Here is a 15,636-nt window from a genome sequence, read left to right on the forward strand (position 1 = left end):
TTGCGAGTGCTGACCATTTCGACTTTTTGGCCAGAAACTTTTGCCCTGCTGCAATGAAAAGTTTGCCAAATATTTGGGTCAAAGCTTAAACAATGCACAAGCGTAACATTTTTGCTGTGCTCTCCCCTTTTTTATTCTCTCTGTGTTGTTGGTATTGAAATTTCCTAACATACTATTGAGGGAACGGGTTAGAATGTCCTGTGTGTCCTGTGTCCTGTGTGCCACACAATATCGCAAAGCTAACAATAGCATAAAAATGCAATTACCTCTAACCCGCAAAAAAAAAAGGAGACAAAATCGAGTCCAGTGACTATCCCCGCACCACAAATGAATAACCGAGGAATCTTTGGCCATAAAACGGAAACAGTAAACCGCATCGCACCTATTCCCACGCCACGTCCCATGAAAATGTAAATAATATAAGCAAAAATAAATAGATACAACCTGCGTTTGTGTGTGTGTGTGTGTTCGAGATACAGAAAATAAAATGGCAAATGCACAAGTTTTCAATTAAATTACCTTCCAGGAGAGCCAGCAGCAAAGTGAGTCTGCTGCAAAAGCCAAACATTCATACATATGTATGTACACACCACATTCATGTCTGAGTGAGAGAAATCCAAGATAGGAAAAACTGGCAGAGCCAGTCACAATTTGTGGGGGGGAGGTGGCAATCCAATTTTGATGCCACAGCTGGGAACTGGGCCCAGGAACTTTGGGGATCACAGCCACACAGAGAGTCGGAGTCAGTTCTAGTTCTGTGTGTGAACTCGTATTTGCATACAATTTGCCTAAAAACACACCATGGAGTGTCTTTAAAAATACATTTCAAACGTGTGCTGTAGCTTCCCCAACCAATGTGGCATAGGATGTTCCGTCTGGGGCATGTTGTGCCCTCTGCGGCTCTGCTGCACAGTCGAAGACATAACACTTGTTGGCTCAAAAGCGTAATTACAACAAATGGGGACTATGGCCAAATGTTGCAGTTGCATCTGCAATCAGGTGGAAAACGTGCTGGCTAATAAAAGAGCTTAGTCTTTGGTCTGCCGGTTGATGGGCACAGCTTACAGCTAAGCTACAAAATGCTTTTCATGTCTCAAAAAGCCAAGCTGAGGGTTTTTTGGAAAATGTTTTCCACAAATCTGCTTCCACAAGTTGCAGTTTATTAACAGGCTCACACTTACACTCCAACCTCTAGCCAATTTACAGCATTTAGGACTTACAATTAGATTTATTGAATGGGAGTGGGATAGGGCTAGCTTTTCGTTTCGTTCGTCAAAGTAAGGAAAGGACTTTGCTAGAGTGACTTTAATTCTCTGTATGGGAATGGGTGGGCAGTCGAGTTCTTTCGAACTGCTTAAATAAACGATTCTAATCCCATTATTTCTACATTCACAGAGGGCGCCAACGGTGATGGCATGGCAGTGATATCTTCCCTGCGTTCCTTTGATCGCGAACAGCAAAAGGAGTACATGATTCCCATTGTGATCAAGGATCATGGCTCCCCGGCTATGACTGGCACCAGTACTCTTACCGTGATCATTGGCGATGTGAATGACAACAAAATGCAACCTGGATCCAAGGATATATTCGTGTACAATTACCAGGGGCAGTCGCCAGACACACCGATCGGCCGTGTGTATGTCTACGACTTGGATGATTGGGATTTGCCCGACAAGAAGTTCTACTGGGAGGCGCTGGAACATCCCCGCTTCAAGCTGGACGAGGACTCTGGCATGGTCACAATGCGAGCGGGAACCCGCGAGGGACGCTACCATCTGCGCTTCAAGGTCTACGATAGGAAGCACACTCAGACGGACATCCCCGCAAATGTGACGGTTACTGTAAGGGAAATACCCCACGAGGCTGTCATTAACTCGGGATCCGTGCGTTTGTCTGGCATCTCGGACGAGGACTTTATCCGCGTGTGGAACTATCGCACTCAGAGCATGAGCCGCTCGAAGATGGATCGCTTCAGGGATAAGTTGGCGGATCTATTGAACACCGAACGGGAGAACGTGGACATTTTCAGCGTTCAGTTGAAGCGTCGCAATCCGGCTTTGACAGACATTCGCTTCTCTGCCCATGGGTCGCCGTACTACAAGCCCGTGAGGCTCAATGGCATCGTCCTCATGCACCGCGAAGAGATCGAAAAGGATGTGGGCATCAATATCACGATGGTTGGCATCGACGAGTGCCTCTACGAGAATCAGATGTGCGAAGGAAGCTGCACCAATGCCCTGGAGATCAGTCCCCTGCCCTACATGGTGAATGCCAACAAAACGGCGCTGGTGGGTGTCCGTGTGGACACCCTGGCGGACTGTACTTGTGGCGCTCGCAACTTCACCAAACCCGAATCTTGCCGCACGAACCCCTGCCACAATGGTGGTCGTTGCATGGACACAAGGTTCGGGCCGCACTGCTCTTGTCCTGTGGGCTACACTGGGCCACGGTGCCAGCAGACGACGCGCAGCTTCCGCGGCAATGGATGGGCCTGGTATCCTCCCCTCGAGATGTGCGACGAATCGCATTTAAGTTTGGAGTTCATCACCCGTAAACCCGATGGCCTGATCATCTACAACGGACCCATTGTGCCGCCAGAGCGTGACGAAATGCTCATCTCTGACTTCATTGCCCTGGAACTGGAGCGCGGGTACCCGCGACTGCTCATTGACTTTGGCTCTGGCACTCTGGAGCTGCGCGTGAAGACCAAGAAGACTCTGGATGATGGCGAATGGCATCGCATTGACTTGTTCTGGGACACAGAGGACATTCGCATGGTTGTGGATTTCTGTAAATCAGCGGAAATCAGCGAAATGGAGGATGGCACACCACCAGAGTTCGACGACATGTCCTGCCAGGCTCGCGGCCAGATTCCACCCTTCAGCGAGTACCTCAATGTGAATGCCCCGCTGCAGGTGGGTGGCTTGTATCGCGAGCAATTCGATCAGAGTCTCTACTACTGGCACTACATGCCCACGGCCAAGGGATTCGATGGTTGCATTCGCAATCTGGTGCACAACTCAAAATTGTACGATCTCGCACATCCGGGACTCTCGAGGAACAGTGTCGCTGGCTGTCCGCAAACGGAGGAGGTGTGTGCACAGACAGAGACCACAGCCCGCTGCTGGGAGCATGGCAACTGCGTGGGATCCTTGTCCGAGGCTCGCTGCCACTGCAGACCGGGCTGGACGGGTCCTGCCTGTAATATACCCACAATCCCCACGACCTTCAAGGCCCAGAGCTATGTCAAGTACGCGCTAAGCTTCGAACCAGATCGGTTTAGCACCCAGGTGCAGCTGCGCTTCCGCACTCGCGAGGAGTACGGCGAACTCTTCCGCGTCAGCGATCAGCACAATCGGGAGTATGGCATTCTGGAGATCAAGGATGGACATCTCCATTTCCGCTATAACTTGAACTCACTCCGCACTGAGGAAAAGGATCTCTGGCTGAACTCAATCATCGTCAACGATGGACAGTGGCATGTGGTGAGGGTCAATCGATATGGTTCTGCTGCCACCCTCGAATTGGATGGTGGCGAGGGACGTCGCTACAATGAAACCTTTGAGTTTTCGGGCCATCAGTGGCTGCTGGTGGACAAGCAGGAGGGTGTCTATGCTGGTGGCAAGGCCGAGTACACAGGAGTGCGCACTTTTGAGGTGTATGCCGACTATCAGAAGAGCTGCCTTGACGATATACGGTGCGTAGACAAAATATTGATTGATAGAAAACTCATCAATGCTTAACGCTATCATCTCTATCTTCCTTTAGACTCGAAGGTAAACATCTGCCTCTTCCACCTGCCATGAATGGTACACAGTGGGGACAGGCCACAATGGCCCGAAACCTGGAGAAGGGATGTCCCTCGAACAAGCCCTGCTCGAATGTCATCTGTCCCGATCCCTTTGAGTGTGTCGATCTCTGGAATGTCTACGAGTGCACGTAAGTTCGAAGTCTTTCATCATTTAACTCATCCAACGCATTGCTTTTCGTTTCTCATCTACCAAAAAATCAATAAAATTCTTAACAATGAAACAAATTGACTGTTCGGACTGAAATCACAACGAAAAATGAATACAAAATAGGTTTATAAATTTCATTTTCATTTACAAAAAAAAAAATCGTAGAAAGAGTTTCCTCACAAGAGAAAAACCCCAAACAATATCCCAGAAAATCCACCACAAAAGCCAAACATTTGATGGGCTTAATCAATTAAAGGCAGAAAACACAAGCAACAGGAGAACCGAAAGGAAATTGAAGTAGGAGTATGGCCAGAAGGCCTGCAGCCATCAAGGCTAGCAGAAAAAAAAGCTTATTGGACCTCCTGTCCGTCAAATCAAAAGCGACTTCGTTCTTGCAGGCAGAGGAGGTCAGAGGAAGTCGCACACGATACAAACGTCCAGTTAGTGATTGGCACTAAACGTTGCGTGACAAATCAATCGGCTTAGGCTTACGTTTCTGTCGATTTCAATTCCGATTTCGCTTTGTCGTGAGTCGCCGAGTCGCCGAGTCGCCGAGTCGCAGAGAATCGAAGAGAGAGAGAGAGAGAGAGCAAATAGCAAAGAGCATTTGTTCTGCTTGTAATGGTCTTTGTACATATTCACGCTTTTGTTTCATTACACTCTCACATACACATACACTTTTGAAGAGCTTATACGCTGCCGTTACAGCACCAGGTACAGTTTTGTACCCTAGTACTTTCCGCTTATCTTACACGTAAACCACACACTCAGGCAAACACTTTTTTTTGTTTTTCTTGGCTTTCACCTCTGTTTCAGTCAATCCCTTTGGTCAAAGTGCATAAAATCAATCAGCAAAGAACACAAATCCTTGATAAAGTGGTTGAAAATCGCTTAAAGTCAAATCGATGAATTACGTCCCTGGTTTGAGCAATCAATCGCTGCACTCACTTCTTAAACGCTTACGAAAAAGGTTGCGTAAATCTGTAATTGGAGGATTACTTGACCCCAAACTCTGTCAATCAGTTGAAGTTCGAATTTATTACCATTTTTTAAATATTTTCTATTAGGATACAAACACCCTGAAAGACGCATTTCTCGTGACTTTATTCGAAACTATTATATTGGTTTTAATGCCCATTTCTGTTTAAACGAGACTCTACTTGGACCCACAAAAATCGGTTAAATCAATCAATTCAATCCATCATACGTTAATCGCATCTTTTCGGTTGCTCCAATTTATGTTGTCATTAAACTAATGAATCTTAACTTTTCGATATATACCTAAATACAAAATTCGGCATACCAAAAAAAAATACAAACAAAAAACAAAAACAGTTGCGGCGAAGGACGCATCATGTCGCCCGATTCCAAGGGCTGCATGGACCGCAACGAGTGTCTCGATATGCCCTGTATGAACGGCGCCACTTGCATTAATCTCGAGCCCCGACTGCGATATCGTTGCATATGTCCGGATGGTTTTTGGGGCGAGAACTGCGAACTGGTGCAGGAGGGTCAGACCCTAAAGCTGAGCATGGGAGCCTTGGCGGCAATCCTAGTCTGCCTGCTAATCATACTGAGTGAGCATCAAAGAAAAGAACCCATAATCCCTATTGAATATGCAACAACAATCATGACTATATCCCAAGATCAAATAATCATCATGAATATATGTATATCCCCCCGGCAATTAGTGCTTTAGCGCCTGCTTAGCTTATAGATTCTGAATGTTGTAGCGTTTATTCAATCTTTATTAGCTGATTCAATCATCCAATTCAAATCATTTATCAAACACGAATTCATGTTACCACTTTTGCACTTTGATTTCATATGTTTGTCCTCATCTCTCCATCAATTATAAATCTAATCCAATATTCCATCGAGATCACAGTTCACTGAATTTCCATTACATGAAAAATATGTAGAATGTGCGCACAGAAATATAGATATTTCTCTGTGTGACATATATTTCGTTCAAAAACTCATTTCCATATTCATATCGTCATACTCGTATCATTCACTCATTCTATGACTATTTTGTATGTTTGTTTCTGGCACATTTTCTGTTCAGCCTCTCAATCAATGTTTTAATGTTATTCAATGTGTTGTACTGTGTAAATATTTTATTAACAAAAGGTTGGTACCTCCCACATGTAGTGGAATATTTTAGACCAATTTAAGATGAAATTACAGTATTTTTGAGAGGATATTACACCCGAAATTTAAGCTGAAACTATAACCAGCTTAAGTTGAGACTCGGCTAGGCCATTCCATTTAGTTTTTTAGCTTTTCCGCCCCACCCAGAAAACGTATTTCAAAATGCACTCAACTAAAGACAATGCCCTTCAGGTAAGTTAACAAATGTGCAGTCAGAGATACAGGTTGCCCCGACATGAGACAAGGCCAAGACCTGGCCAAAATGGAAGAGCAATTGCAGTTGTTGGCTTTGGCATTTCGTAGAAATCACGATGCACTAAATCCACATCACTGAAAGTATACAGACACTCCGGGCATGCCCCCATGCCACCCACACATATACACATTAGAAGAGAGAATCAGGGAGCTATCAGACGGCTCAAAGGAGCTTCCACCTGGCACTAAGAACTCGAACCGCTGCCCGTTTCATTTTGCGAGAATTTACGATGCCAGAAGCCTGGAATTTCTCTTCGAAAGACAAGTATCTCTCAGAGTTAAATGTGCACAAAGAGCCAGAAAAATGGCAGTTTTAAGTTTACAGCTAAGCCAAAAATATATACAGGAATCTTTCACGAACATTTATAAGTAAATAGAAAGAGACTTCGCTTCATGCCAGAATCAACATGAGTTAAAAACTTAATGACGTAAAAATGGCAAACTTCACAGACCTACAAAAAAAAAAGAAGTGCAAAAGAAAAAGAGGCAAGTGGAAATTGGGAAAATTCAACAAAATTATCAAGTACCTCACTCACTTCTGATCGGTTTAAACTACGCACTTGGGAGCATTCCAACAAAGAGTAAAACTGGCAAAAGGACCAGGAAAAGCTAACAAAAAAAAAAACTATTCAACTTCTCAACTGGCGCTGATTTAGTGTGAAAGTTTTCTCTGCTTTTGAGGTATTTATTCTATCTGCGTTCTTTTCAAATTGTTCGCCTTCTTTTTCTCTACCAATTTCTATCCCGCTGTGTGGTCCTTTTGGTGCTCCCTGCGATTCGGTTTGGTCAAAGAGTCGCCGCCCCGTGGCATTTGCCAATAATCGACATCGTCAATATATCAAAAGTGTCTTGAGTCTGCATTTGAAAAGTATTCAATTGTATTTGCCAAAAAAGAGGATTGAGAGAAATCTCTCATAGTCTATTGAGTTTTGTGAATGGGTTTTGAAAATACGAAATGTCCTTAAACAGTGGACAACTATTGACAGCTAAACGGCGCTCGTTGAATCTAAACCATTGACGCACAGAAAACCATCAATATTAATAAATTTGTATTACCAAGGTTGAACCCAACTACTTTACACATGCGAAGGCAAATCCCATGCATCTCAATTACTTAAAAGTATTCCTTTTCCTTGGACATTTTCACACCTCAATAACCGAAGTCAAGTGACATTGTAAAGTTTTGTATTCCCCAGAGCACTCTCAGGTGAATGTGGGGTGGAGGGTAGTGTATCCCAAAAACTAATCAAAAGAAACTTAAAGTTAGGGAAAGAAACAGTCCAGAAAAGTGCGAGAGCACACAATGAAATTCAAGTTAGCCGAAGAATGCAGCAGAACGGAAAAAAAAGTTTATTCAATTCAAAACCGAAAAGCAACTCAAAAAGATTGTTGCATAATAATCATAAAAGAAGAGAAGCGAAACTGTACCAAAAACAGCACTTAAGATGCGTGTTAGGGAAAGGGACTAGGAGGGAAAGAAGACAGGGACAGGGATGAACGCTTGGCCAATGCAAATGCAAATGCAAAAAGTTTGTCATACCATTGGTAAAACTGAGAAAATAAAATCTCACAAAGCGTGAAATAATAACAACAACAACAACAACGTAGCACGTTTATAAGACTTTCTGACAGTTTTTCACACTTTCTTGGCCACATGGTGGAAAGGAAACTATGGGAAAACACACACCATTTTCCCCCATAGCACATTCAAAGGAAACGAAAGCGAAGCAAGCGTTACACCCAGACACACTCATACCTGCATGATGGAAACAAATTTTTAAATAATTTCTTTTTGTTTTTCCAACACATCCAAAAAACCACATGAAAAAAAAAACATCCACAACATTCCACATCAACAAAAACTTCGTCCCGTGCCACACATCACGATTGGGTCGATTGTCTTTTGGGTCCGTTTGTTCAGGTGTCCATCGGGCTATAAAACCTCAGGCAGTAGTTGTGTGAACGACAACGAGTGTCTGCTGTTCCCCTGCCGCAATGGCGGTCGGTGTCGCGATTATCATCCGCCCAAGAAGTTCGAGTGCCACTGCCCCATGGGCTTCACGGGAATGCACTGCGAACTGGAGTTATTGGCCTCCGGTGTATTGACGCCATCCCGTGATTTTATTATTGCTTTGGTCCTTTGCCTCAGCACTTTGATATGTAAGTATATAAGCCACAAGCAAAATGGTCATGGAGTGCACTCCATCCACTCGAGTGGTTGAAAATCCATTGAGATTCCACTGAAAGTATTCGTAAGTTAAGGTTGAAGGTTTACAGTAGATTTAAATACATTTGAACTCAAAAAGAGTGCAAAATATGTAAGTTGCTTGCATGTCTCAAATCCCTGTAATTTTCCATCTGTTTACGTCACTGAGAACAATTTAACTTTACTGCACAACATTTATATGTATTTATTGTATTTTTCCTTCATATACTTATACCAAAAGTTTAATCAAAAGTTTACATGCCATTTAAATTTTGATGGCCATCGCTCTCGAGCTGTAAAATTAATTAAGCCTTACAATCATCCATCCATCGGTAAGCAACGTCCGGAAGGCCGCCAAACAACATACAGCGAAAGTCATTTCCGCAAAATTAAATGACACAACATAAAGAAGAGTCTTCCATAAATTAAAGTTTATTGTATTGGTGACCATGGAACATTTTTGCATATCAATGACACTGCCAGAGAAAAAATTGTAGCAAAGTAGAGTAGGAAAATGCGGAAAATGTGTATTTGACTAACACAATAATTGCATTTACGGAATGTCCAGCTGGCAGGAAGCTACGAAAACCAGAAACTTTCTGAACAAAGTTCTAGGCGGAGTCCTAGAGTGAGATTAGAAGTAGAAGCAGAGTGGGAATAGAAGTAGAACCTAGAAGGGGACCTGAAGTTCAGTGACAGAAGAAAAGTAAAAGTAGAGCCAGAACAAGTGACAGTAGAACGGCCAAAGGAGGAACCTGAAGAGAGACTTGGAGGATGACTTGGAGTAGGACTAATACCACAGCCTGTACCCATACCAGACCCATCACAAGGAAGCCCAACAAAGTTGCCAGAAGCCGCAGAAAATTACTTACGTCAACTGACGGAACGGTCGTGGCCATTACCACGACTTCAGTATCACCCCCCAAAAAAAAACTTTGTGCAACAGATGCTGTCTGTCCCTGGGACTGCGCCATGGACTACGTTTCGCAATATGGTGGAAAATGCGCCAAGAAAATTAGAAAAACACTCAAGGAAAGAGAAAAAGGGAAAACTAGGAGACAAGCGTACAAGTCGTCAGTCGTCTGTTTGCTTGATTTGCTGTTGTTCAGCGCGCCATTTGACGCTGTTTTTGTGTGTTTTCTAACCGAAAAGAAAAACTCGAAAAAAACGCTGGCAATATCTGTTTGCTTTTCACTCTTTTCACATTTTTGTGTACCCTTGCACAGGGTAATAATATTTTGAAATTAAAGTTATATGACAAGATAAGAAAAACTTCCGAATAATAAATTAGTTATCGACAGAAAGAGTATCTTCTAGTCGCAAATATTTACTATACTTTTCTCTCCTGTTTCATTTTTCTGTATTTCTTTATTTCCGTTTTAGTTCCGCCATTTAATTAAATTTACATATACATATATACAAACACATAAATACATATATGTACATATATATATACAGATTAATTTTGCATCTGCTTTCGCTATGCTTCCGTTTTCCATCTCCTTTTACCCGTGTCGTTTTTAGAACTACAATTGTTTGCATGCTAAATGAAGTGTAGTTTAATGCACTTTGTGCACAGAAATACGTGCTATTTTCCAACAGTTGTTGTTGCATATCATAGAGAGAGGGAGATCGCATTTGCATTGAACTGCATTTTAATATTGTTTTATTTGACACTTTTTCACAGTACTCGTGCTCGTGTTTGTCGTCTACAATCGCCGTCGCGAGGCTCATATCAAGTATCCAGGACCCGACGATGATGTGCGCGAGAATATCATCAACTATGATGACGAGGGTGGCGGCGAGGATGATATGACGGCCTTTGACATCACACCACTGCAGATACCCATCGGTGGTCCAATGCCTCCAGAGCTGGCGCCCATGAAAATGCCAATTATGTGTGAGTATTCAAAACCAAAACCTATTAATGCTCGCATCAGATATTTTACAGAGATATTAATTATTTTTCTAACAATTTTACATGCGACTTTCTATCTTCATTTGCAGATCCCGTAATGACACTGATGCCTGGTCAGGAGCCCAATGTGGGCATGTTCATTGAGGAGCATAAAAAGCGCGCCGATGGCGATCCCAATGCCCCACCCTTTGACGACTTGAGGAACTATGCGTACGAGGGCGGTGGCAGTACTGCGGGTTCCCTAAGCTCCTTGGCCTCAGGTGGGTACAGTTTTGTACGGTTGTGTACACTTTTGGTTAGTTTTTTTGCACCCAATATACAGCAAGTAGTTCAACACCAAAATCAGCCTGAGACGCCCCTATAAATGTAGGCTATCGACTAGAGAGAGTAGCACATTCGAATCCTTGTTGACTTTACATATTTTTCTGACATTTTCAGGGAAGCAACTCTCAGAAACGGCTGAATATTGGGTTTAAACTCTCATAGAAAGCTGAATATTGGGTGTAAATTGAATAACCAAAAAGCCTTTTGGGATATTTTGTGTTTCTTGTGCCTCTCCTATTTCTTACCAATGATTAATATGGATTTTTGTGTGTTTTCTGGCATTTTCATTCCCATTGCAGGCACGGATGATGAGCAGCAGGAGTACGACTACCTTGGGGCCTGGGGCCCGCGCTTTGATAAGCTGGCCAACATGTACGGTCCCGAGGCGCCCAATCCACACAATACCGAACTAGAATTGTAAGTTGCCAGCTAATGAGAAAACCCCAAAGGAAGTCCCAGATACAGAAACCGAACACTAAACGGTTGCCTAAAAGAACAAACTAAAAGAAAAACTGTTAGTAGATACAAAAGTTGCATTTAAAGGAAACCAATCTCTACGAAAATGGTTGGAAAATACCGCAGATTTCCACCAGACTCACACACTCACACAAAGAAAGAAAGCGCAACCAAAGAAAAGGCATTGCAAAACTCTTTATCTAAGAAAACGATAGATGGGCATGCAGGAAAGGTCAAACTAAATGTAGAGAGAAAAGAGAGAAAAGATGTCGGAGAGATGGGAAAAATCAAACACATATTATGACACGTAAAATGACATTTGTATAAATATTTCATCAGCATTTAAATTTAAACAAATTACGAGATAATGAATGAAAACTAAGTTATTTTTTAGGGCAAAAGCAAAGAAAATTGGAAAATGTAGGAGAGAGCATACCAAAGCTTAGTTTAGGGAGCGCTTATGAATTTATAACTTTAATTCTTGAACAGATTTGTTGTGCATATTATGATTTAAGTTGTAATTATTATTTTTAGGACGCTCTTTTCGTTTATAAATGTATCAAGTCATTTAGGGATTAAGTTTACTCTTGATTTCGTTTTACTTTTTAAGGATTAAACAATTAAACATTAAAAATTACATAAATGAATACCCAAAGACTGTTTTCGTTCCATCATAACAAGTATATAAATACATTTAGACACACAAAACATATACATATATTACCATATAAACATTACGAAACATTTTTAAACTGCGAAATCGAAGGATCGCAAATCAGAGCCTGATTGGTCGAAAAAGGATACTCCTAGAATTATATTCTAAAAGCAGAAATCTTAAGCTAAAATCTCCACAAAACCTAGCCACGAAAAAAAGCTAGAAAAGTAAAGAAAAACGTAAACTTAAACGCAAAGGAAAATGAAAAAAGAAAATTACCTTTAGATGAACTTAGCGCAATTGAATTAATATAAATATTAACTAAACATAAACAAAAACCATTAATATATATTAAATTATATATAAAAGAAAAGAGAATGCAAACATGGAGAATTATATTTAAAAATAATATACCCCTTCAGGGGTATAACATGAGAATGCAAATATGGAGATTACATTTTATATTGTATATATTATTAGTTTTTAGCACGTATACAAAGGACACACACACATACATACAGCCACAATATTAAAGCCACACACGAAATTGGTAGCAGAACCGAAAACTAAAACTACAGTCTTTATACTATAAGTGGAAAAACTCACTCGCACAGAGAGAGTGCAGTGCATTCGCATAAAAATAAAATTCAACATTTCATATGCATAAACCCGAAAACCAACTGCATTTAAAAACCATTTCATTCCACACGACAAAGCAAATGTTTTTTGGAGTTCGATTTTATTACAGTTTTTGTTTTTAATACCTGGTACTTGGGTACTAATATGGGGATTTATAGAAAATATTCCAGTTTGGCTATTGTCTATCTGCCATCGAAAAATCATCAAGATCGCATTACTATAGCAGCCAGGAAAATGCTGTGTTCCAATCAATTCTTAATTCACCTACAGCCGTACCAGGTATCCTCCTAGTCGTAACATCGACTGCATCATTCCAATTGGTTTCTTTTTGTTGCAATTAACTTTTGCAGAGCATTCTTTTTGGCTCTGGAACAGCAGAACCAGTGTCAGCTTAGGCCGCAGCTATGAGTGCAATCGCAAACAAGAATTGAGAAACTGCTTCATCTGTTATTGGATATATTGTTTTGTAGAAGCCAAGAAGAAAGATGAGTCTAGTTTTTGAAGCCATAGATACATTTTGTTTGTTAAAAAGTCAGCCAGAATACAGAGAAACTATGAACAAAATGCAAAAATTCAGATTGTAGAGAACCGTAAGTACATATTATACAAATGAACAATATATATACATACATATACAATATAGATACATACATACATATGTATGTATATGAAATCTATCTAAATCATAGAGTTTTCCAGGCAGCGTATTCATAAGACAAATGCCCACAAACATGATCCTATTTAAAATTCATTTTCAGTTCCTCCATTTTCACGATAATTCTCCGTTGAGGCAGAGAAAACACGCACACACATACATTTTTCGGTATTCGAATTATTCCTATTACCACAGAAGATTAAAGATAATTAAGATAACACCTAAAATAAAAATGGATATCTAACAAAACTGCAACAAAAGTTGACTATTGAAAAGTGCAAAGATTTTAACGTAATTGTTAAACCATACAGCGAAATAAATATTTAAAATGATGCGAAACCACAATAAACTTCTCTGCTGTACTTGTTCGAGAAAATTCTTAGAAATTTTAAAGCACATTAATTGTTAAAAAAAAAAGAAGAACAAAAAAAGCAAATCAGCAAATCTAAAGAAAACAAAACTACCCCGAAGACCCCTTTATGCAATACTGAGTCGCTTCGATAGCAGACTAAATTGCAGATGTAATTTCTTCCAATATTTAAATCAAGCTGAATTCAGTGATGATTAACTGCAATATTGCTTAAATACAGCTATGAGTTTCGTTGTTGAATTCCAACTATATTTGCTTTGATTATACCTCCTTGAACTGAGACTTCAATTTAGTATTTTGATTTAATTCAATTTATTATCATCGATTTGCATCTAACAGAACCCTGATTTGCGAAAATTTACAATTGCATGTTTGCTTTCAGCACACATAAAACATAAGTCGGATCGTTAGGCTTTCGGTACAGCAAAACCAAATGAAAACACACACACAAAAACACTGCCAGCAATTATGGTTTTAATTCTCTTGCAAAACAAAAGACTTGAAAAAGAAAGTTGATTCAACGAAAATGTTATTTTTAAGCTTTCGCTTTTATTCTGAATTCTTGATTTCGGTTCTCGATGCTGATCTGACTATGGATAACATTTTGCATTTAATATATGTATAGGTCGAAAACCCGAAACTTTTTAAAACAAATCCATCGCCCACACAAACAGAAAATAGTGACAAACCAAAACCAGAAGAAGGGATATTTTATACAGAAAAAGTAAGCCAGCAGAAAATTGGTAGAATTTCAAATATAAATTATATACTCATTTACACACGTATCTGTTATATATTTTGTAATGTAAGTTAGAGGCAAAAACTATATATTGAGAAATGCACAGGACACACACGAACATATATAATGAGAAATACATTTACACACAACACACACAAAGGCAGACAGACAGACAAGGATCATACTATTTGATAACTATGTATTTATAATGTTTGAATTTTTTACCAAAACGCAAAATCAAGAAAAAACATAAGCCCCATATAAAATCGATTGCAGTGAAAATGGAAAAACTAAACAAGATAACAGATAACAGACATCAACAAAAAAGAAAATGAAGAAAATCTGGAAACATAAATCCAATTTGAATGCAGTTTTCGATTGAAATTTGCATATAAGTACATTATGATGTAAAATCACTTTAATATACGGTAAAATAAAAAGAAAAATGAAAACTAGTATTACAAAAAAAATTATGAATAATTTACGAGTAACATGACAAAAAAATCGAGCGCAAACTAACAAAACAATTGTGCAGCATTGCAGCAGTCTCGATTCGGTTAAAATATTTACATTAGAATAATGATTAAATATTGCAAGATATCCAGCAATGGAACACTTGCAACTGGAAAGGCAAATCGGGAATAAATGTAGTTAAGGAAAAACTTATACACAGCAAAAAACAGTCACACACACACGAACAACGTACACAAAAGACACAGACACATACACATACACATACACATACACATACACATACACATACACATACACATACACATACACACTCATAACGAACAAAAAAAAACAAAACTGCAATTATATTAAACAAGAAAATTATTACAAAAGCAACAACAAAACACAAAAAAAGAAAAGTGAAAACAAACAAAAAGAAAAAGATAAAAAAATAAATAAAGAATCTGTAACGTTATATGGAAAACAAAATATGCACAAATTGTGTTTTTAATGTGGTTATAAGTGGGATTGAGTTTGGAAGGTATAATCTGCTATCCAAAGGCTATACATCACTTTCTAGGGTACTTTCAGGGCCAAAAATACATCGAAACTTATTATTTTATTGAACTATTTGAAAGATGTCTATGGAGATTGACATTCACTGTGTCATTTCTAAGAAGATGATTTCTGATTCTTGATCAGAACGGCCATTGAGTTAGAAATCTGAATGGCGATCGTAATGTCTGACTTCCTCAAGTGTAAGTAACTACTCCCAGCGATATAAATATATAAATATAATAAAATAAATATAAAAATAATAATATAAAATGTAACTAATTTTTAACCTATTTTC

General features: G+C 39.8%; 1 protein-coding gene across 13 annotated transcripts in view; it reads left to right on the forward strand.

Annotated features, from left to right (window-relative positions):
* Positions 1 to 14,025, forward strand: part of LOC117582550 (neural-cadherin) — a 138,680-nt gene extending 124,655 nt beyond the window's left edge. For 7 of the 13 annotated variants that reach the window (XM_034270363.1, XM_034270362.1, XM_034270365.1 and 4 more), the window contains 6 exons: positions 1,396 to 3,697; positions 3,769 to 3,939; positions 5,295 to 5,536; positions 10,262 to 10,474; positions 10,582 to 10,752; positions 11,116 to 14,025. In XM_034270363.1, the coding sequence (XP_034126254.1) occupies positions 1,396 to 3,697; positions 3,769 to 3,939; positions 5,295 to 5,536; positions 10,262 to 10,474; positions 10,582 to 10,752; positions 11,116 to 11,237 (3,221 nt within the window). In that variant the 3' untranslated portion in view covers positions 11,238 to 14,025. Of the gene's footprint in view, positions 1 to 1,395; positions 3,698 to 3,768; positions 3,940 to 5,294; positions 5,537 to 8,289; positions 8,529 to 10,261; positions 10,475 to 10,581; positions 10,753 to 11,115 lie in introns of all 13 variants that reach the window. The other 6 variants (XM_034270375.1, XM_034270364.1, XM_034270366.1 and 3 more) reach the window with 1 other exon arrangement.
* Positions 14,026 to 15,636: the final 1,611 nt, after the last annotated feature.

The sequence above is a fragment of the Drosophila guanche genome, unplaced genomic scaffold (assembly GCF_900245975.1).
Source record: "Drosophila guanche unplaced genomic scaffold, DGUA_6, whole genome shotgun sequence".
NCBI lineage: Eukaryota > Metazoa > Arthropoda > Insecta > Diptera > Drosophilidae > Drosophila > Drosophila guanche.